A 24239-nucleotide genomic window follows, 5' to 3' on the forward strand; every position below is an offset into this window, starting at 1 on the left:
CATAATGAAAGAAAATATTGATTGATTTAAGACAATGGACAATACTGAAAGCTGATTGAATATTAGCTTGTAGTTTGAGCAATGCTATTTATTTACATGTTTTAAAAAGGACAAATTGCAGTTGATTGAATTAATTTCTCAGTACAGTAAATCGCTAACCGGATATTTATTTCAGCAATATTTACTGAGAAAACTTTACAACGCTACTAATATATTTTGTTTATAACAGAGAAAGTTTAAAAGCTTACAACTTCATAATTCCAAAATCTCAATACATCAAAATGCTGTGAACTTAAGATAATTCTTTTACTCTGAGGGCATGTGTTTGTAAAATTTGTCTTTTGAATTTTAAGTTGCAATGAAAATTGCTCGATTTTATCTCCTGGAAGAAAAGTCAACTTCAAACTTGGCATTGATTCATTTTGACTATGGGAACATGTTGGCTTCCGCTTGTAAATAGGTTACAGCAATATTACAATTTGCATTGGAAGGGTAATTGAAATGTAATAACTCTTAATGGGAAATTCTATCTTTTGTAAATTTCCATGTTAAGCAATTTAAGGGTCTGACAAAGGGACATATATAATTGAATAAAGTTATTTGCTGATTAATAACAAAATAGGAAGCTTTTTAAATTTCTTTTTAACTGATCCGAAAGGAATGGTGAATATGAGTGTTCTTTTCCAAAGTCTAAGTTAGCTCGTGTTTATTCTCTTAAACACATTTTGACACATGAACTGTCAATAGAAATACATTTTAAGAACATTTCTTGGAAACTTTCTTCTCTTTCTGGTTGTAGAATGTCAATATAATTTGTCCATGAGTTTTTTGGAAAACATTGGGTATTCTTGGAGAAATAAAACTCTGACCTTTTTATTTTTGCGTGTTGTTTGAGTAAACAATTGATACAGTTGATTAAAATGTGTGACAAGCAGCCAACTGGGGTTTAGAGTTATTGCTATGGTATTGCGGTGTCACATTTGGTGCAGATGTGGGCCATATTTTATCGAATCGAATTGAAGTGAAATACCATCTAAATTAGGTATGTAACACACATAAAACAATTATATTACATTTGATCAGTGCTGGATCTATATTGACTATCAACTTTTGGATGTAGTATTAAAACGAGTACTTAAGAACATAAGTACATAAAAATTAGGATTAGGCAATTCAGCTGTTTGACCCTTCCTGATGAAGGGCTTATGCCCGAAACGTCGATTCTCCTGTTCCTTGGATGCTGCCTGACCACCTGCACTTTTCTAGCAACACATTTTCAGCTCTGCTTTTGGATAGCCATGATGTGGAAGTGCCGGTATTGGACTGGTGGGCAAAGTCACTTTACCTGGCAAAGGAGCTGTGCTCTTAAAGCTTATGATTTCAAATAAACCTGTCAGGCTATAAACTGATATTGTGGCTTTTTTATAGGATCATGGTTGACCTTACTTCAGCTTCAACTCCCCTTTCCTGTCCGCACTCCATAAGCCTTCAACCTATTACTAATTAAAAATCTTTCGATCAACTGGTTACATTTACTCATTGTCTCAGCATCCACTGCACTTTGGGCGCCTGAATTCCACAGAGTTATAGCTCTTTGAGAGAAGTAATTTCTCTTCATCTCTCTTTCGATTCAGCTAACCCTTGCCCTAAAACTGACATCTCATTCTCAATTGGTCCAAATGAGGAAACAACCTTTCTAAATCTGCGTTGTCAATCCCCTATTGTATCTTATACACTTCAATTAGATCTCCTCTCATTCTTTTAAACTACTGAGATTATTTCTCTAAATTGCCGTATGTCTTCAAAAGCCAAACCCCTCATGTCGGGAATAAATCCAGTGAATCTCCTCTGAATTACCTCCAATACAATTGTATTCTTCCTTGAGAAAGGGGACCAAAATTGTATGCAGCACTTCAGGTGCAGACACACCAATGCTTTGTACAGTTGCAGCAACACTTCCCTACTTCATCTCTAATGCTTTAGCAATAAATGCCAAAATTCCATTTGCCTTTGTTATTACTGATCTACCTGCGTGCTAGTTTTCTGCGATTCGTGCATGTGGACACCCAAATCCTGTCGTACCAAAGGACTCTGAAGTTTCTTTCCATTTAGCTTGTAAGTTGCCTGCCTATTCCTCTGTTAAAATGGATAACCTCACACTTATCCTGCCAAAAAAAATCACCTGCCAAATTTTGGTGCATTCACTACCACATTTTGTTTTGACATTTTAGTTTAATTTTTATCTTCTTGAATGATGTTAGTGATGTTAAATAATGCACAATCCTATATCAGGAACTCCGTGTCAGATGGAGTACGCCAAGATTGGCTATTAAAGGGATTCTTTGTTTGATATGAAATTACAAACAATTTTGACCATTTGTACTTTCTCCAAAAAGAAACTGATCAAATTATCCAAATCAATTTGTTGTGGATAAACAGCCAATAAACAGATTTCCATTCTAACGATCTGGGTTGAACTCTAATCCAAATCACAATAGCTAACCCAACATTGCATTCGGTTTCCTCAAATGTCAGCCCTGAACGAAAAGCGATTGGTTCAATATAGTCGAAGAAATAAAGAATTCTGATTTGGTATAGTAGAAGAAATAAAGTATTCTGTCACAATTTACATATTTATTCTGGCCCTAAAGTTGTATTTTTCTCTTTTTTATAGAATCAGGTGTTTTATGCAAATGCACCTGAAGGATCATGTCAAGCAGAGTTTCCTTGCAGAGATTCTGCCAGCTCTAACTTGCGGATCCTAGAGGAAGATGAAAAAGTGCTCAAGGGGAAGTACCACCAAAGCCTCCATCTATTCAAACCCTTCCGAACAACAAATAAGTAAGTAAATAGTTTAGACCAGAATAGATGTAGCAGAAAGGAACCATATAGTTTGAGGAAATCAAGACGCACTGTTATCTGTGTGATATAACTGTGAGATACATTTGGGGGAAATATATTGAACGTTCAGATCTAGGTATTTTCCAACCAACCTGTTGTTACACATCTCCAGAGCAGGTCGGACTTGAACCCAGGCATTCTGACTCAGAAGTAGGGACATTACATGTTTCCAATTAGCATAGTTGTTTACAAAGGAAAGGCAAATATATTATAGGTAGCCAGTGATCAATGGCCCTTATCCAGTCTGCACAAATGTAGCCAGATTTATGATGCTCCTTTTGATATCTCAATGTACAATTATTAACCTTTTACAAGAGTGACAATGCAAGTACGTGACTAACTGTGCTTAATTTGCCAAATGCAGCTAACTGCATGCTTCCCCTGACACTTCACACCTCCTTAAAGCCATGCACTCAGTAATGGATTTCAAGAAGACAATCAAACATGAACTCTGAGGAAGAATCACCAGACCTGAAACACTAACTCTGATCTCTCTTCACAAATGTTGCCAGTCCTGCTAAGCTTTTCCAGCAACTCCTGTTTTTGTTTTTGATTTACAGCATCCACAGTTCTTTTGGTTTTTATTAAAATGAAATATGTTTGTGTTAAGGAGCAGATTTTGCAGATTGATTGTACCTAAAGATAGAAGGGACATCTGAAATTTAAATTACCATTTGAGCAAGAAAATGAAAGATGCGATTAGCGATGATGGAGGCAAGATATTTACCTGTTAAGTAAGAAAGGATGATAGAATAAAGTTAAATATCATACAACATCAGGTTGTTGTCCAACAGGTTTAACCGGAAGCACTAGGTTTTGGAGTGCTGCTCCTTCATCAGGTCATTCTGGAGTACACGATTGTAAGATGCAGAATTCATAGCAAAAGTTTACAGTGTGTTGTAACTGAAATTGTACACTGAAAAATACCTTAATTGTTTATTGAGTTTCTCATCTGTTAGAATGACCATGTTAGTTTCACTTCTTTCATATGTAAATCGCAAAGCTTTTTTTTAAAGTTACATTCTCAAGTGAACTTTAACAATTGGTGCCAACCTAGACAATGTATTGAAGGTGTTAGCCTCCTGTTGTGCTGTTGTCTGTGCCATAATGTTTAGACCGATTCTTATCTAAAAAATGAATTAACAGAATCTTACATGGATTCATGCAGTTTTTGAGCAAAGTACAATGTAACTCTGCAGGTACAAATTCACCCCACAAACGTATATGTGTATGTGTGCATGTGGGTTTGTGTGTGTAAATGTATGTGTGGGGGTGGGGGGTGCGGTTGTGAGTGTCCGTGAGAGAGAGTGTATATGTGTGTGTGTGAGTGTAAAGGGGTCTAAGTCTGTGAGAGGGTGTGTGTGTGTGTGTGTGTGTGTGTGTGTGTGTCTATCTGTCTGTCTGTGTAGGAGTGTCTGTGTGTGTGTGTATAGTACAATGGGGTCACCTGTAGTGTGACATGAACCCAAGGTCTCGGTTGAGGCCATCCATCTGGGTACCGAACTTAGTTATCAGCCTCTGTTTGGCCACCTTTTGCTCCTGCCTGTCCCAAAGTCCACCTTGGAGGATAGTCACCCAAAGGTCTGAGGCAGAAGTGATCTCCAACTCGGAGGGAACACTTCTGTCTGTTGATTGTTGTGTATATGAGATGGACAACGTTGGCTGAGTCACATGAGTACCTGCCAGGTACATGGTGGGAGGTGTCTCCAAGTGTAATGGTGGTACCCATGTCCACATTCTGACACGTCTTGCAGCATCTACTGTGACTGGGTTGTATGGAGTTATCCTGAAAGCTGGGCAGTTTGCTATGCCTTTAAACAACCATCAAACCTCAAGCAGATCATTGTTCTTAGCAAACTGCCCTGCTTTCAGGACAGCACCATACAACCCTGTCACGGTAGACGCTGTCTGTCAGAGTATCGACACGGATACCATCATTACCCGTGGGGACACCTCCCACCGTGTACGTGGCAGGTTCTCATGCGACTCAGCCAACGTTGTCTATCTCAAATGCTGCAGGCAAGCATGTCCTAAAGCATGGTACATTGGGAAACCGAACAGAGGCTATGGCAATGGATGAATGGGCACCGCGCAACAATCAACAGACAGGAGTGTTCCCTCCCAGTTGCAGAACACTTCAGTGGTCCGGGACATTCGACCTTGGACCTTCGGGTGACTATCGTCCCAGGTGGACTTCGGAACAGGCAGCAGCGAAAAGTGGCCAAGCAGAGGCTGATAGCTAAGTTTGGTATCCATAGGGATGCCTAAACTGGGACCTTGGGTTCATGTCACACTACAAGTGACCCCATTGCACTATACTCACACACTCACTCACTCCCCTCCCCCTGTCTCTCTCTCACACATACACACGCACCCTCTCTCAGACTTAGACCCCTTTACTCACACGCTGTCTCTCATAGACACTCACAACTCCGCCCCCCCCACCCCCACCCCCACACACACACACACAAACCCACATGCACACATACACATATACGTTTGTAGGGTGAAATCTTTCTTGCAGAGTTAAGTTGTACTTTGCTTAAAAATTGCATGAATCCATGTAGGATTGTGTTAATTCATTTTTTTAGATTAGAATCAGTCGAAACATTATGGCACAGACAGCAGGACACAGGGAGCTAACACTTTCAATACGTTGTCTGGGCTGACACCAATTGTTAAAGTTCACTTGAGAATGTAAATTTAAAAAAAAGATTTGCGATTTACATATGAAAGAAGTGAAACTAACATGGTCATTCTAACAAATAAGAGACTTAACAAACAATCAAGTTATTTTTCAACTTATAATTTCAGTTACATCGCACTTTAAACTTTTGCTATAAATTCTGTGTCTTACAATCGTGTACTCCACTACCACCTGATGAAGGAGCAGCACTCCGAAAGCTAGTGCTTCCAATTAAACTTGTTGGGCTATAACCTAGTGTTGTGTGATTTTTAACTTTGTACACCCTAGTCCAACACCGGCATCTCCAAATCATGTGGTGATACCCTAATGTTGGGACCTTGATGAGGGTGATATGCAGCTTTTACTTACAGAATTTCTTATAATTGAGAAGACCTCAACACCAATTTGTATGGAGCAGCAGTGCTGAAATGGTGTCACATCACCGCTTTAAGGGGAGATAATGACCAAGTGATATTATTGCTAGCTTATCAATACAGTTAATGTTCTGATGACCTGTGGCAAACCTGTTGACCCTACAGAACCTTCTTTATTTGCATCTGGGGACCATCCAGAATTGGGAGAGCTGTTTCGTAAAGCAACAACCTGATGTCATGATTACGAATGGAATTATAACCTACAGCTAATTCCTAGACACCACCACCATCATATGAGAAAACAAAACACAACTGCAGTTACTGGAAATCCGAAACAAATCAAAAATTGGAGGAAGAACTCTGCATTCTCTGGACAGATACTGCCAGACTTGCTGAGTTAATGTTTCAAGTCCAGCGAGCCTTCTTCAGAAGCATAGATGCTGTCAGACCTGCTGATTTTTTTTCCAGCAATATCTGATTTGTATCACCATCACCGTCTTCGATATGATGACAAGCCCAGCAGATTTGGCAGCGCAATGCTATACAATCAGGAGGGCGTTGCCCTGGGAGTCCTCAACATTGAGTGCAGATGCCATGAAGTCTCATGGTACCAGGTCAGACATGGAGAAGGAAGCCTCCTGATAATTACCACATACCATCCTCCCTCAGTTGATGAATCAGTGCTCCACAATACTTGGAGAAAGAACTGAAGGTGGCAAGGGCACAAAGTGTAATCTGAATAGATGACTTCAGTATCCACGGTTACGGTTAAGCATGGTGGTTGATGGGATCTGTTCACCCTGGAGTTCAGTTACTAGTCAGCGAGGTTTTGCTGGAGTGCAACTACGGCAATATTGGAGAACTACCTGTATAGTCGGTATGGACTACTTGGACCAAAGCATCTGTTTCCATGCTGCATGACTCTGACTTGATGACAACTTGCAATGTCATGGAAAGGCACACCACCGCTCTACCATTGCCATTATGCCTGGGATGAACCCTGGTTCATGAAGAATGCAGGAGGATATGCCAGAAGCACCATCAGGCATATCTAATAATGAGGTGTCAACCTGGTAAAGCTACAAACAGGACAATTTGCATGCCAACCAGCATAAACAACAAATGGTAAACAGAGCTAAGCATTTCCATAACCAATGGATCAGATCGAAGCTCTGCAATCCTGCCACATCCAGTTGTGAATGGTAGTGAAAAATTAAACAACTCACTGAAAGAGGAGATTCATCAAATATCTCCATCGCATAGCCCAACACATCAATGCAAAAGATAAGTCTGAAGTATTTGCAACAATCGTCAACCAGTTGGATTCACTTCAAGAAATTGTTAGAGGCAATGGATACTGCTAAGAGCCCTAATAGCATACCCACAATAATATTAAAGGCTTCAGACCTTGACACAACCGTAGCTAAGTGGTTTCAGTCCAGTGAAACTACTGTCATCTACCTGATAATGTGGAAAATTGTCCAGGTATGTCTTGAAGACAAAAAGCAGAACAAATCCAACCCAGCTAATTACCCTCTCCATTAATCTGCTCTCGATCATCAGTAAAGTGACACAAGGTATCATCTGCAGTACCATCATATGCACCTGGTCACTGAGACTCAGATTGGTCTTTGCCAGAGCTACTCAGCTCCTGACCCTATTATAGCTTTTCTTCAAACATGGCCCAAAGAGCTGAATTCCAGAGGTGGAATGAGCGTTATAGTCCTTGACATCGAGGCCATATTTGAGTGTGGCATCTTGGAACCCTAGCAAAACTAGAGTCAACAGGAACTGGGGGTGAAACTCTGCACTGGTTGAAGTCAAACCTATCACATATAGTTGCTGGAGGTCAGTCAAGTTCCCAAAACCTCTCTACAGGAGTTCCTCAGGGTAGTGTCTTGGGATCAACTATCTTCAGCTGCTTCACCAATGACCTTCCCTCCATCATAAAATCAGAATGGGATGTTCACTGATGATTACACAATGTTCATCATATTCATGATTTCTCAGAAACTGAAGCAGTCCATATCCAAATGCAGTAAAATGCATGCAATATCTATGCCTTTGCCCAAACGTGGCAAGTAACATTGATGCCACGCAATTGCCAGGCAATAACCATCCCAAATAAGAGAAAATCTATCCGTTGCTGCTTGATATTCAACGGTGTTACCACCACTATCAACATCCTGGGGGTTACCGTTAACCAGAAACTGAACTGGACTAGCTTTATAAATAGAGTGGATACAAGAGGAAATTAGAGGCTAGGGACCTTGCGGCAAGTAACTTACTCCTGACTGCCCAAAGCTGGACCACCAATTATAAGGCACGAGTCAGGAATGTGATTGAACTCTCCCACTTGCCTGGATGAGTGTAGCTCCAACAACATTCAAAAACCTTGAAACTATGCAGGACACCACAGTCCACTTGTCTGGTGCCACATTCACAACATTCACTCCTTCCACCACTGACGCTGTATAGCAGCAGTGTGTACCATCTACAAGAATGCCCTGCAGAAATTCACCATAATTCCTCAGACAGCATCTTACAGTGACTTCTGCCTAAAAGAAAACAGGCAGCTCACGCATTGAAATGTGGACCTCCAAACTGCTCACCATCTGAAATTGAAAGCATATTTATAGAAAAGAAAGAACTGTGGATGCTGGCGAATTTGAAGCAAAAACAGAAATTGCTGGTGAAACTCAGCAGTTCTGATGAAGAGCCACTGGACTCAAAACATTAACTTTGCTGTTGTGATAAGGAAATGTGCTGTGTGACTCTGACAGAGAAAGTTAAGTAATGAGGGAAAAAAGTTGAGGCTACACACTTTATCCCTCACTGAGATAGCGTACTGAAAGTCAAGGCCTTCTATTCCTGTAGTTGTCACAAAAGTTTAAAGCCTTTATAAAAAGTTGTCAGATTTCCCAATTTGCTGGCCTTTTAGACCCAGTTTGACAGACAGCTTAGTATAGTTTTCTGGACTTAACAAGAATTATTATCGTCGGTTGTGCTATAATGTAGTCATTTCATTCTCGTGCAATCCCATGTTATAAGAAAATCACGCAACAGCAGCAACATTTAAACTAACGGGGCCAGATTCGTGCTATAACCAACATATACTTTAAAAGTTCCTGCTTTAGAAACAATGTCCCCAATTCATAAATTGCATTATAGAGAATTTGCATGAATGAAACACGTTATAGCAGAGCAACCTGTATTTATTCCTAATAAATAGTATCTAACAACAGATAAACAATTATGAACTGATAATGTGGAACTCTACAAGTGAAAACTCTAACTCCTTATATAGCTTCCCCCAGGCATACATATACAAAGATACAATGAAACATAGAAGGTGGGAGAACTGTGAAGGTAGTTCACCGGTTCTTGTCCACAGCAGTCCCTGTGATGATCCTTATGGCTTTTCAGCACCTGGTGCTTTTAGGTCTGTCTTATCCAGGTGGGGTTTCATTTTGCAGTAGGCACAGTGTGACTGGTTTGCAATTTATAATGGCTCTGGCTTATTGGTTAAAAGGCACATCTTACAGCTACTGTTGAGATGAAATAAGCTGGCTTTCTTCAGCTTGAGGCATTTTTATTTTGAAGCAAAGCACAGTTCCTCGCTTCTCAGAGGTGTGATGTTTTCTTCTGCAAGCAATTAAACCAATTAGGAGCCAACCAAATAGTTGTTGACATGGCCTTTGTCATTGATAAGTGGCCAACATTCTACAGACCAATGAGCATATCATACAGCAGCCTAAGGAAACAATCCTACTGAAGTATATAATTTAATGGTAGTATTCCTCTACGATATAAGATTTTAAATAAAACATAAGATAATATTGTACATGGCAATACTTCAGTAAAAAAAAATCAATTATGGTTACAATATTAATCATTCAAAACAGTGCTTCCCAAACTTTTTCCATTGTGGCCCCATGTTGAGTATTGAAAATTGTTGCAACTCTCAGTGAGACCTTGAGGGAGAGGGACCTTTCTGTTGGAGCAGGTGTGTTGCTATAATAACTCAGTCAAAGCTCCTTTTTGGTCATTACTATCTGAGAATTTGCAACTCCAAAGTTTCAGCTCACACTTGAGATCCTGACCCCCAACTTTGGGAAGCCTGATCCAGATTACAAAAAAACTTTACTTGTTTAATATGCTACTTCGAATGTACTTATGTAAGATTATTAAGAAATGTCCAGCTGATGTCAATTTTAATAAGTACCATTTTCTTTCAGGCACAAACATCCAATTGACAATTCAGGCCTATTCTCTTTTATGACCTTGAACTGGCTTTCTCCTCTCGCATGGAAGGCCTACAAGTATTCACAACTGGAAATGACAGACCTCTGGAATTTGTCCTCAAATGAATCCTCTGAATTAAATTCTCGACGGTAAGTGTGTCTGGAATTTCCAGGCAACTGACTTGTGTTACTGCCTTTTTGTCATGTCATCTCAGTAACTCCATAGATTGGTGATCTGAGTAACAGCTCTATTCTGTAGGCCAGACCAGGTAAGGACAGCAGGTTTCCTTCCCTAAAAGATATTAATGAACTAGGTGGGAAAAAACACAAAGAACTGTGAATGTTGGAAATCAGAAACAAAACCAGAAATTGCTTGAAAATCTCAGCAATTCTGGCAGTATCTTTGGAGAGAAAGCAAAGTTAATGTTTTGGGTCCAGTGGCCTTTTTTCCAACAATCAGTGATGATTTTCTGGCCATTAGTACTGAAACTAGCTTTAAATCGAGATTTCTTTTGAAAAAATTAGTGAATTTATTCATTGAATTTAAATTTAACCAGTTGCTAGAGTGGGATTTGAACATCTCCCAACAACATTAGCCCAGGGCCTTTGGATTACTAGTCCAGTGGCATTACCGCACTGCCATCTCACCCAAGTTGCCCAAATTCCACGAATCCTTTGGGACCTTTTTTAACTGATTATTTGCAGATGCTGTTGTAATATATTTTTGAACATAAAACGCCAGTATTCGTGTACCATACCGTTGAAGAGTTGTATTGTTAGAGCTTTTTTTTGAGATAGTCAATTCACGATGGCTCAGTGGTTAGCACTGCTGCCTCACAGCGCTAGGGACTTGGGTTTGATTCCTGCCTCGAGCAACTGTCTGTCTGGAGTTTCCACATTCTCCCCATATCTGTGTGGGTTTCCTCCCACAGTCCAAAAATGTGCAAGTTAGGTGAATTGTTGTTGTCTTTCAAACAAAAGATGAAACTAAATGAAAGCCTCATCTGCTCTCTCAGACAGATGTTTAAGATCCCATGGCAATATTTTGAAATTAAAATAAACAGGGCATCATTCATACATCTGGGTAATATTTAGCCCTCAATCAACATGCCAGAAGACAGATTAACTGGTAGTTGTCACATCGAAGTTTGTAGGAACTGGCTGTGTGCAACTTGGCTACAACATTTCTTAGGCAGGGTCATTGAATATTTTCAAGGCATTAGTAAAGGGATTTTTGACTGACAATAGAGTCAGAGAGTATTTGGGGTATGCAAGAAAGAGGAATTAAGGCCAATATCAGATCAGCTATGATCCTATCAGCTTGAGGAGCTGAATGGCCTACTCCTGCACCTAATTCATACATATGAATATAATGCCATGTCTGGGCTAGGATTGACTTTGTATCACCCTTGAGATTTTACATTTTGAAGTTAAATGGAGCTGTGCATCCGCATGAAGGATATCTATTATATAGGCCCCTAACTGGAATGTGGTATTGAAATATTACACTGGTAAAACTGTTCCCATGGATTCAAGCAAAATGCAGTCTTTACTTTAGATATTTTGAAATTGCAGCATGGATAATACCTGGAACCTATACTAGAAAACATCCAAGGGGCAATGTTGCTTGCAGCCCTAATTTATTCTTCATCCACAAAAATATTGATATTTGTCAAAGTACCAGAATTTATACCCAATGATTTTCTGCTCTGGTTTTTGAGAAACTAGGACACAATTTTATGGGTGCCAGATACGCTCCAATAACCAAGGCATACAGACAGGCTTCATTTGTTTATAGCTTATTCTTGGTTGTGATTCCTGAATTTCTGTTTTGCCAAGTATTGTTTTATAGCTGTGTCAGAATCTGTCTTTAACCAACATTCACAAGCATACCTTTTCCAATAATGTCAAATACTGGATAGCAGGTCTAAACTGGTTGGACGATTGTTTTTCTGTTTATAATATTGGAACTCTTAAGACCCTGAGATGTACACCTCCACTGATTGATATGATGAAATGTAGCTCCTTTTTCACTTTAGTAGCTTACTGACTTCCCAAATAATTCATTTAATCATGAAACTATTGGTGAGTCCTTAGAAGTTTTACTTTTCACAGAAATTGTTGGAAATATTTCCAGTATCTCTAAATGTTTGTAGCCACAGATGAAACTGAACTAGGAGCAAGAGGCACACAAATCCTCAAATCTGCCAAATGATTCAACAAGATCATGGGTATTCTCGTAGCAACTTTATAATTGGCCACCTAGTAAAATCCCATTTGGCACACTGTCATTCATCAGCCTGGGCTTGGGGCACACGTGTGATCCAGTCAATGGGACCCATAGCATGCTGATAAATTCTGGTTTTATGTCATCAGAATTCTGATTCCTTGAACGTAATCACTTAATTTGGCTACAATTTTGGAAAAAAAGGCGCCAAATAAACTTTAATACGTTGTTGATTTTTCAGCACTGATCTCTGCGGCACCCAATTAGTAAAGTTTCCCAACTGCAAGTGACCCACATGTTCTGACAGCCTGTTCTGTTAGTTGGCCAATTCTCGATCCATGCAAAGATATTATTCCCATTGCCGTGAACTTTTATATTGAGAAATGATTTTTTATGTAATACTTTATTGAATGCTTTTGGTCATTCAAATACACAATGTCTATTGGTTTCCAGTTATCCACCCTGCTGGTTATATCCTCAAAGTATTCTAAATAAAATTGTTGAACTGTTGAATCTGTTTGCACATTTTGGGTTTTTATTGGCAATTTTTGACAAGAAGTTTAAAACGTTGCCTTTAAAGTTAGATATATCTTCTCACAACTTTGAAAATAAGTCTGAAGTTACAATATTAAATTAACATTATTCTGTCTTGAGTAAACAATTCACAAAAGTCTCCAAAAACTGTTTAATGATCTGTCTTCAGAATATTGAGAAAATATTTATATCAAAGGCACAAATATCCAATCCAGATCATGAGTTAATGCCGCCACTTGTGCAATGTGAGTAATTTCCTTTAAAATTAATGCATCTACTAAGTCCAAAAAGATGTCCATAGCAGATCTAAAAATAAATGGATGCTTCAAATTGGCATTTACAGAATAAATTCTGGGCATGAGTCGATGGTAGACTGAATTCATGCACATTCACAAACAGATTATCTAGTTGTGAACTATTATTTCCCAGAGAAGTGTTGGCTGAGGACATATTAACCAGGATGAAACAACTTCATGCAATAGTCATTCAGTTTTCAAATATTCAAGCCCTTCAAGCCTTTTTTGATCATTGCTGATCCTTTAACACAACACCATGCTCCCACATTCTCTCTATGTCCCCTGATGTCCTTGACATCTAAAAAAATGATTAATCTAAAGTGTAAAACCAGGAAAGTACTTCTGAGGCTCTATAAGACTCTGATCAGACCACATTTGGAGTTTTGTGCAGAGTTTTGGGCCCCATATCTCAGGAAGGATGTATTGGCTGTGGAGCATATTCAGAGGAGGTTCACCAGAATGGTCCCAGGAATTAAAAGCTTAATACGTGAGGAACATTTGAGGACTCTGGGTCTATATTTGATGGAGTTTGGAAGGTTGAGGGGGGGGAATCTAATAGAAACTTACAGAATACTGAATGGCCTGAACAGAGTAGATGTTGGGAGGATGTTTTGATTGGTGAGAAAGACTGGGAAACAAGGACACAGCCTTAGAGTAAAGGGAAGACCTTTTAGAACGGAGATGGGGAGAAGCTTCTTCAGCCAGAGAGTGGAATTCATTGCCACAGAAGGCTATGGTAGCAAGGTCATTGAGTATATTTAAGATAAGATGGATAGGTTCTGGAGTATCAAGCGTTATGGGAAGAAAGTAGGAGAATAGGATTGAGAAACTTATCAGCCATGATTGAATGGTGGAGCAGACTCGATGGGCTGAATGGCCTAATTTCTGCTCTTATGTCTTATGGTCTTATATTTACCTTGATAGTATACAGTCTATACAACACCCACAGGAGCCTATAATTATTATCTTAAAATCATGTTGTTTCTCTGTTTCATGAACGGTATTCATGACGTTTTTGTCATGGCTCTATCTAGTTTACTAATAAATTTGTTTTTAACAAAAGTTGTTCAAGTCAACAATTTTCCTTAATTTCCCTGATAATTGATCTCAGAAATTCCAGGACAAGAAGTACATAAAGACCATTGGAGTTTAAGACCTACGTGCAAACCTACTGTTACTAATATGATATCTCACTCAGACAGTCAAATCTTCCCAAGAATTTAGAGACATTGGAATTGAAGATAATAACAACTTTGGGACTTATTATCTTTAGTTTTATATGCAAAAAACTTGTTTCTGCCACTATGTGCTGTAAATAAAATAACTAGAGGAATTAATTTTCTAGTGTAACATTTGCTCTTAATGGCTATCTTTAATATTTTTATCAATATCTGGCAGAATAATCCATTGTACTTCATTAGACTTTGCAGTTTCTCAAAAATGGTATTCTTTTCCTTCCTCCCTTTTCAGACACATTTTTCTGCAGAAAAAGGCATATCACAGGTGTGAAACGATGGAAAACACCTCATCAAGTTAGGGCACTGAACATGGGAGAAACATAAATACTGGGAAGAGTTTACTACTTTTGATCATGTAGTAGCCCGTGTATTAGTCTCTATACAATGAATTCCCTGATAATGGATAAGAACACTTAAATTACAGAAAGGAAAATATATGATGTATGCATTTGCATAGTATCTTTCCACCTTGTTGAAACTCTCAAGTTTATTCCTTGTTCATTATTTTGTCATTCACTGACAATATCATAGGATGTGACAATTTCAGCTTGGAAGGAACACTTTTGACCTGAGCTGTTACTAGCTCAAGATTAGAACTATTTGTTTCAGTCCCATTTCCATGCTGCTTTGTTGTACTCTTTAATAATTATCTTCAAATGTTTGTCTAATTTTCTGTTGAGTGTTATCCTTGGTGCAGTGGTAGCAAACTTACCTTTGAGTCAAATTGTTGTTAAATGTTCAAGTTCCATGCAGAAACTAGCACAAACTAAATGATACTTCAATACAGTACTGTAAAGGAGTGTCCAATCCCTCTTCTGTCTTCCTGCTATGATTTACTCTGCTGATATTTCTTATTATTTACATTTTTTAAAAAGCTGCAAACATTTTTTGAAGAATAATTTGAACATTTAAATTTGAGAAAATGCTTTCCATTCCAAAAAAGAAAAGGAATTATAAACCACCATATCTATTTGTGTAAAAGTCAAATTTTTTTAGACTACTTTTAAAGGTTCAATTTATAGGGTCAAGTTAGACATGGGTACTCGTTTTCAGGGGCTGAAATTCATGCAGTTCAAAATACCATATTAGCAGAAGTTGATTTGATCGCACAATTAATCCCAGGTAAAGAAGAAAAACACAGAATTACGGTAAAGGCAATTACCAGATAAAAGCAAGAGAAACCAGAATTAATTACTGGTAGTAAATTTTATTTATACATACTAGTACAAAAATTTAACATGTCAAAAGATTAATTTAAATTCTGCAAAATCACATTGTTCACCATCATCATGGCCTAGTATAATGGTACACTTAAAATGAAGCATTTATTACATGCTGAATGTGTAAGTGTCCTGAACTTTCCTGCCAAACATTTCTGTTTCCCTCCCATTTACTGTTGTATGTGATGGACCTCAGCAATATTAATTCTGGATTAGTGGTGCTGGAAGAGCACAGCAGTTCAGGCAGCATCCAAGTAGCTTCGAAATCGACGTTTTGGGCAAAAGCAATATTAACACATTTGTCAAAAATTAAAGATATATGTACCTAATACATCTCACTTTTATTCAGATATAATGGCACAATTAATATGATTAACTTTTTAACGATATTAACTTTTGAATGTATAGTGAACAAAGTGCGATAACTACCGATAGATTTAGTACCAGCCTGAATGAAAGAATGAATCAAAATGGGCTGAGTACAGTTATGAATGAATGAGATTTTGTTTAAGTGGGTTAGTGGGAGCATGCAGTTTCCTTTGTTAAAGACTTATAATGCGATATAGTAGGGTCAACTTTTACATGAGATATATGGAAAATACAAGATTTATTGGCCAAAACTAAGTGGCCGACTTTTACATGAGACCGACTTTTACACGAGTATTTACTGTAGTTTTAATATGATTACAAAAAAAACTATAAATGCTGTCGTTTATATTAAAATCGCATCTGAAATAAATGCAGATTACAGAAACAATAGGAATACGTTTAAGAAGGCATTGCTGACTTTGCATTTTTTAAATATTCGGAACTGATAACAATTAATACATTTTGCAAACTCAGGTATAATTGCTGGAGAAACAATTGGAAAACCTGCAATGGGTAAGATATGCTGCGGCATTGACTACTGTGTAACTGGTTTTAAAGTTGAAAGGATGACTATCCTTAATCAATGCCACTCTGTAATAGATCAGACAGGCTTCGGACTATAAGAAAGGAATGTTTATACTTCAAAAGATTTTGTGTAATTTATATTTTCAAGGAATGCCTAGCAACTTTATATGGTAGTTTCAGTATCTTGTGCAAATATGTTGCTATTCAGTTACTTTTTGTTTAACCTTTTTGGGTTGTAATCCAGTTGGAATGCATGTGCACTCTTCATGTAGGTAATATCAATACAGGGTTTCCTCAGAGTGATTTTAGTAAGCATAATGATAAATCCTCACCAAACATACAGGGCTAGTACATAACAGATATGATAAGGTTCTTATGCAAAGATACTTCTTAATTTGTGTTATAAGAGAACATGTGCGCTCATTGGTAAATTTGTTTGTTGTTTTAAAACATCCTAGTAAATTTTGTTGAATGACATAATTATACTATAATTATATAGTTTGTTAATCTATTCAATTCATTGGTTGCTGATGCAGATTTGAGAAGCTATGGCAAGATGAACTGAAGAAACATGGACGAGAGAAGGCCTCACTGGGACGAGTAGCATGGCGATTCTGTCAAACACGGGCTTTCATCGCTGTTGGTTGTCTGATGATTACAATGCTAGCTAGCTTTATTGGTCCTGTGAGTAATATCTCATTTGACAAACTTTCCGAGAATCAGTTGTACTGCGAGGAGTTGGACTTAGGGAGAGTCAACTATGTTAAGCAGTGCAATACTTGCAAGGTGAAAATTTTCTTTATTGTAGAAAGTAATTGTTGGATTGGAACTATTTTCTTTCAAAAAGCTGAAGAACTTTTCACAGGATGTTAGTGTTGCTGTATGGGCCAGGATTTGTTGTCCATCCTTTTTCTAATAAAAATATCTATAAAAAATATTTAACATTTTTACAAGTTTACAAAAATAAACAAAACTCTCAAATACAAACATTGATATACAATTAAATCAAATATGCAATAGCCAAAATTTAACAAAAGAAAAAATACTGAGAAAGGAAAAAAAAACAAAACTCAACTGTCTACTAATCTAATTTACAACTAACCAGAGTGTATATTTAAGTCTCTTACATGCCCGGAATGTGTTAACATCAAATGTAATAAAACCCGTATTCATGGGGATTCCCCTCCAAAGGGGCCCCGGACCAGCCAGGTTTGTAATCTCAATTAAATAAAAGCCCTTGTTAGGATAGCTGAAATATCTGTATTTATGTAATTCAAGAAGGGCTGCCATATTTTATAAAATAATTCGGTCTTTCGGTGCACCATATTTGTAAGGAAGTCAAGGGGAATACATTCCATAATTAATCTGTGCCAATTTGAAAGTCCAGGGGGGCCCTCAGCCACCCAGTTCACCAAAATATTTTTCCTTGCATAGAAAGAGAGAATAGAAAATAGTCTCTTCCCGTACATGTCCAGGGAGGGAAAGTTCGAAAAGCCCAAAAGGAGAGATACAGGGTCCACTTTAATTTCCGTTCCTAAAATTTCTGTCAGGGTACTTGCTACTTTAGTCCAATATCTATGGATCTTATAACAGGTCCATAGGCAATGTACAAGAGTGCCCACCTCTATTTTACATTTGGGACACATTGGAGATGCTCCTGCCTTAAATTTTGCCAATCGAACCGGTGCTATATGGTCCCTATGAAGTATCTTCAGCTGGATAGCCTGGGTTCTGTTACAGATAGTAATTCTTCTAGCGTTTTCCCAAATATCATTCCATGTTTCTATAGAGATTTCTAGTCCCAAATCCTAATCGCATGTTTTAAGCAGATTATCCATATCTCCCGATACTTCATCATGATAAATAGTACTAATGGAAGATACCCCCACTGGTCGTAAGACACTACATTCTCTATCTGATTTGTAAAGACTATCTAATAACTTAGTCTTCTTCTGTATATAGTCTCGAATTTGGAAGTATCGAAAGAGGTCTCCATTAGGTAATCTGAATTTCTGACGCAGCTGTTCAAAAGACATCAGGACCCCATCTTTTAAATAGGTCCCCTAGACATGAGATACCTCTGGATCTCCAGAGTTTATAAGTGGTATCTGTAAACCCCGGTTGGAATCCCCATGCTCCCACTATCGGTGCATAGGGGGATGTTTTATGTGAATTACCCTCATTTTGCAGCATCATATTCCAAGCCTTAATTGTGTTTAGTATTATAGAGTTTTTACAGTGATCTGTAATGATTTTCCTCCTGTCTGAAAATAAAAGGTTAATAAGTGGGTATTTTACTTGAGAGGCCTCGATGTCCAACCAGATTGATTGTGGATCAGACAAGACCCAATCAGCTATGTGACTTAATAGGGAACTTAACTGATATTTCCTAAAATCTGGGAAGTCCAATCCTCCCCTTGCCTGTGGAAGCTGTAGCTTCTTCAGCTTAATAAGGGGCCGTCTATGATTCCAGATAAAGGAACCCAGCCAACCATATAACTTAGGTAGAGCCAGCCTCGGCAGCATCACCGAAGCATTCACATAGGATATAGAAGACGGTGCAGGACATTCATTTCAATTAGTGCTATTCTACCCAACCAGGAAATTGGAAGGTCTCCCCATCGCTGGAGGTCCTGCCTTATCCTTTCCAGTAAATGCACAAAGTTAGCCTTATACAACTGACCAAATACTGGGGTGATAAAAATGCCTAAATATAAGAAGCCCTTCAGGGACCAACGAAAGGGAAAAAGGGATCCGTCCACTAAGTGGGGTATCATAGCAAGGCCACCCATTGGCATAGCCTCTGATTTTGAAAAATTAATTTTATAGCCTGAGAATGTGCTAAATGTATTAATAACTTGGATTAGGTGAGGGACGGACATCAGAGGATTACTGAGGAATAGAAGAACATCATCTGCATAAAGGGTAATTTTATGTTTACCTGTACCAATCCTCGGGGCCGTTATATTTAGGATCAGCTCGTATAGCTTCTGCTAGTGGTTCAATTATTAGCGTAAATAACAATGGCGAGAGAGGACATCCCTGAAGGCAGCCCCTACCCACACTGAAGCTATCCAAACCTAATCCATTGGTAACCACAACTGCTTTGGGATCACTATACAATGTTGAGACCCATTTGGTAAATACCTGTCCAACGCCAAACCTTTCCAATGTGTAAAACAAATATGACCATTCAACCCTATCAAATGCCTTTTCCGCGTCTAATGAAACTACTACTCCTGGTATCTTTCCCTGATGACAGGCTTGAATATACTCAAAACCCTTCTAATATTATTGGATGGTCTACGGCCCTTAATAAACCTCGTCTGATCCTCCTGCCACAAATTATAATATGTGGCAGTACCCTTTCTAGTCTCAATGCTAACGTTTTAGAAAGGATTTTAAAATCTACATTTAGCAAGGATATTGGTCTATATGACATACAATCTTCTGGATCTTTTCCTTTTTTAAGGATAAGAGAGATATTTGCCTCTTTCAGCGAAGACGGGAGACAGCCCTGACTATATGCATAGTTATACATGTCCATAAGTGGACCAGCCAATATTTCTGTAAATTCTCTATAGAATTTAGCTTGAAAACCATCTGGGCCCGGTGCCTTACCGCTCTGAAGTTGCCTAATTGCATCAAGTATTTCTTGGACTGTTAGAGGAGCATTTAAGACCGATACCTGTTCCGGAGTTAGGCCCGGAAAGGTCAAATTTTTAAAAAATGACTGCATCCTCCTAGTCCTATCTTCACAATCCTGCGATTTATATAACTCAGGATAAAATTCTCTAAAGATCGCATTAATCTTTTTATGATCATGAGTCAAAATACCTGTACTTTCCTTGATAGACGTAATAGTCTGAGGGGCCGTTTTTTTCTTTGCAAGAAATGCTAAGCATCTACCTGGTTTGTTGCCATATTCCTATAACCTTTGTTTTGCAAATAATATTTCCCTCTTAGCCGTTTGAGTAAGCGTAGTGTTTAGAGCTGTCCTAAGAGCCATAATCCTTTGCAATTTAATAATAGAAGGTCTATCAGTGTATGCTGTTTTAGCTGCTTTTAAGTGAGCTTCAAGCAGACGCTGTTGTTCTCCCTTCAATTTTTTCTCAGTCGCTAAGTAGGAGATGATCAAACCTCGCGTGTAAGCTTTGATGGTCTCCCACATCATTGATGGGTTGCTAGCCGTACCTGAATTAATTTCTAAAAAAGTTTTAAATTCTTGAGAGAAGTACTTTACAAATTTACTATCTTTCATTAGGAAGGGGTCCATACGCCAATGTCGAGGGGATGTCCCATTGTTCCTCGCCTTAGTTTCCATATGTACAGCAGCGTGGTCGTAAATTGCTATACTACCTATTTTACAGGATTATATGGAATTTAAAAAAATCGAGGGGGCAAAAAACATATCAATTCTGGTATGACATTTATGTGGATTGGAGTAGAAAGAAAAATCTCTGCCCTGTGGATGAAGACATCTCCATACATCTACTAATCCTAATTCTTTGTTCAGATCCACCAATTGTCTAGATCTGTGAGATACTCCTGCAGTACTCTTGGGAATCCTATTTATTTCCGGATCCATAATGCAATACCCCCTATGACGGTATGACGGGCACCAAAAGCCATCAATTTTGAAAAGGCTTCTATTATAAATTTAAAGGGGTGTGTCGGGGGGCAGTACAAATTTAAAATCCCATATTCCTCTCCATTTATAAGGGCTTTAATCAAAATATATCGTCCAGATTCATCTCTTATCTGATTTAGAATTTTGAAAGGGAAATCCTTCCGAACAAGAATAACAACTCCCCTGCTTTTTGAGCTAAAAGAAGAAAAAAAGGCCTGATCAAATCCACCCTGTCGTAATTTCAAGAGTTATTTATCCGACATGTGTGTCTCCTGTAGGAGAGCTATATCAACTCTTTCTTAAGATTTGATAATATTTTCTTCCTTTTGACTGGCGAATTACTCCCCTTAACATTCCAGGTGCACCACTTAACCGACTGATCAACCATAATTGTCTAGGCAAATCCGAGACCCCTCGGGAGGGGAAACCCTATCCAGAACATCCCGAGCATAGAGCATATAAAATTCACAAAAATAAAGGCTCTCTAATACACTCCCAACAGTATAATAAAAAAACTATTTCTAAATAATTAAAAGAAACGTATTTAAGTGGAGATTTTCCCCCTTGTTCCCAGGGGGTGTCACTTCCTTTCCAAAAGTCCATCATATCCTCTCCCAACCAATGCCCCACCCTTGACCTAGGCGTTCCTCAATAAAATGAGGAGAATTCAGATATAATACAAAGCTAGAGTTAACAGTGAGCACCCTATCCCCATCCATACCAAACCTGGATATATTTGGTAATGTTAATACCATATATAAACATGTAACTATAAAATTACAACCTCAACAAATAATAATTAAATATAATAATACAAAATAACAAGGGAAAAACAACCCCGCTCCTAGAGACAGAGGTAAAATAGAATAAAGTAAACACCCCCCCCCCCCCCCGCCACCAACATTAACCAAACCCCCCAGCTTATATATATGTACATACACGTACATACCCACATATATACATAAAATAATAAAAGAAAACAACCCCAAGGTGGGGGGGAGAAAATCAAATCCCTCTCTCCCCCCACCCCCCCCCCCCCCCATGATAATATTAAACAGTAAGGTAAGAAAAAAAGGGGGTGGATATTAAACAAAGCGGGGGAAAGGCAAACCAACATCCATTATCTCTTACAGTTTTTCTAAGAGACTCCAAGAATTCCTTAGCCTTTTCTGGCGATCCGAAGTTATACACGGATCCTTCATGGTTAAAGCGTAGTGTCGCTGGGTAGCGTAAGGAGTACTGAATATTTAAGTCCCTTAAACGCTGCTTCACCTCGTCGAATGCCTTCCTCTTTCAGACCAGAACTGGGGAAATGTCCTGGAATAACATGATCTTGGATCCTTTATAGATCATAGCTTGGGGGTCTTTTCCAAGATTTCTAGAAGCTTCTAGGAGTATCTGCCTCTCCCTATAGCTCTGCAGCCGGAACAGGACTGGGCATGGGCGCTGGTTCGAGCCAGGCCCGTGCATTGCGACCCGGTAGGCCCATTCCACCCTTACCTGGCCTGATCCAGCTTCCAAATTTAAAAGCTGTGGCAGCCACTGCTCGAGGAACGCTGTAAGCTGGCCTTTCTCTTCCCGTAGAGGAAGGTCCAGCAAACGAATATTTTTTCAACGACCTTGATTATCGAGGTCGTCAATGTAATTCTCTAAGGTCCGGACTCTCGAACAGCGAGAACGGACCTGATCCACGGCCGATTGTGCTGTAGTTTCGGAGGTCGCGGCCTTTAGCTCCGCCCCTCCAACTCGCCGCTCAATTTCCTGGATGTCTCGGTCATGCTTCTGCAGCGCAGCCGAGAGTGAGTCCCATCGATTTCGGGATTCTTCGATAAAAGTGTCGATCTTCGCATCCAGTTTGGAGATCATTTCCACAAGGCTTGTCACTGTAGGTAAGTCCCCCGGGGCGGCTGTGGACACCTCAGCTGCAGCTGGAGAGGGAGAGAATGGGGGAGGGGGTTCCTGCTTGCTGAGAGCTGCGGGCTCGCTTCCCTTTGGTCATTTTTACTAAATATTAGATTGTTTAAATTTAATACTAAGCAACTAATTAAATTAAACAGCTATTATAAATGATTTGCTGAGTGTGGTGGGGGTGGGTGACCCACTTTACTCAAGTCTTGGGAGGAGCACTATAGACTCAGACTTGCTGGGTCGCCGCCATCTTGGATCCCTTGTTGTCCATCCTTAGTTGGGTACTTTCTTGAACTGCTACAGGCCATTTAGTGGAGATACGCCTGCAATGCTATTAGTGAGGGAGTTCCAAGATTTTGACTCAATGACAATCAATGACTGATGATATATTTTGAAGTCTTGGTTGTGAGTGGCTTGAAGGGGAGCTTGCAGGTGGCAGTGTTCCCATGTATCTACTCACCTTGTCCTTCTAGATAGTGGTGTTTGTGGGTTTGGAAGGATTTGATTTACTGGAGCAAATCAACTTGTGCCAGTGAATAATTATAGTGAATTTTAAATCCTCCTTGGAGATCCTTCTAAAATCATACTTAACAATATTGCTGAAGTAAATGATTGAATCTTCCCTATCATGACAATCATTGGAGCAAAATAACTATGATTCAGTGCACATTCAGATATTAGGAAGCAATACCACCAAAATGTTTGAGAAATTCTGACAGAGAGTTCTAATAATCCTTAAAGTTGTGGAAAGTCTCATTCTCTGCCACAGTGTTTTGTAATTTTTCTTACTGTTTAATAGAATTTCATTGATTTTGCAAACCAAACAAGACAAGTATTTATTTCCTTTACATTTCTTTGGAGGCTCACCAGGTTCTCAGAAGCCGAAGATTTATAAGGTACAAGTCAAGAGGAGTGCAGTGCCAACAATGCTAAAAATAAACTCCAAGATTATGCCTCAGTTACAACATGAAGGTGTACATATTTGGGATTCATGTCTCCTTGTGAGTGTAGCCTGTCTTTTTACTGGGAACTGATCCAGTGTCTGGAACATATTTTTGAAACACATTTCTGAGCTCTGGCTAGCTAA

The 24239-nt window shown here is 38.8% G+C and overlaps 1 protein-coding gene across 4 annotated transcripts in view; it reads left to right on the plus strand.

The window, feature by feature from the left end:
- The window catches only part of LOC140495844 (ATP-binding cassette sub-family C member 5-like), a 190835-nt gene that overhangs the window by 25075 nt on the left and 141521 nt on the right, over positions 1 to 24239 (plus strand). For all 4 annotated transcript variants that reach the window (XM_072595007.1, XM_072595008.1, XM_072595009.1 and 1 more), the window contains exons 3-5: positions 2675 to 2841; positions 10200 to 10355; positions 17151 to 17298. In XM_072595007.1, coding sequence (XP_072451108.1) covers positions 2675 to 2841; positions 10200 to 10355; positions 17151 to 17298 — 471 coding nt within the window. The remainder of the gene's footprint in view (positions 1 to 2674; positions 2842 to 10199; positions 10356 to 17150; positions 17299 to 24239) is intronic.

This window comes from Chiloscyllium punctatum, chromosome 25, assembly GCF_047496795.1.
Source record: "Chiloscyllium punctatum isolate Juve2018m chromosome 25, sChiPun1.3, whole genome shotgun sequence".
NCBI lineage: Eukaryota > Metazoa > Chordata > Chondrichthyes > Orectolobiformes > Hemiscylliidae > Chiloscyllium > Chiloscyllium punctatum.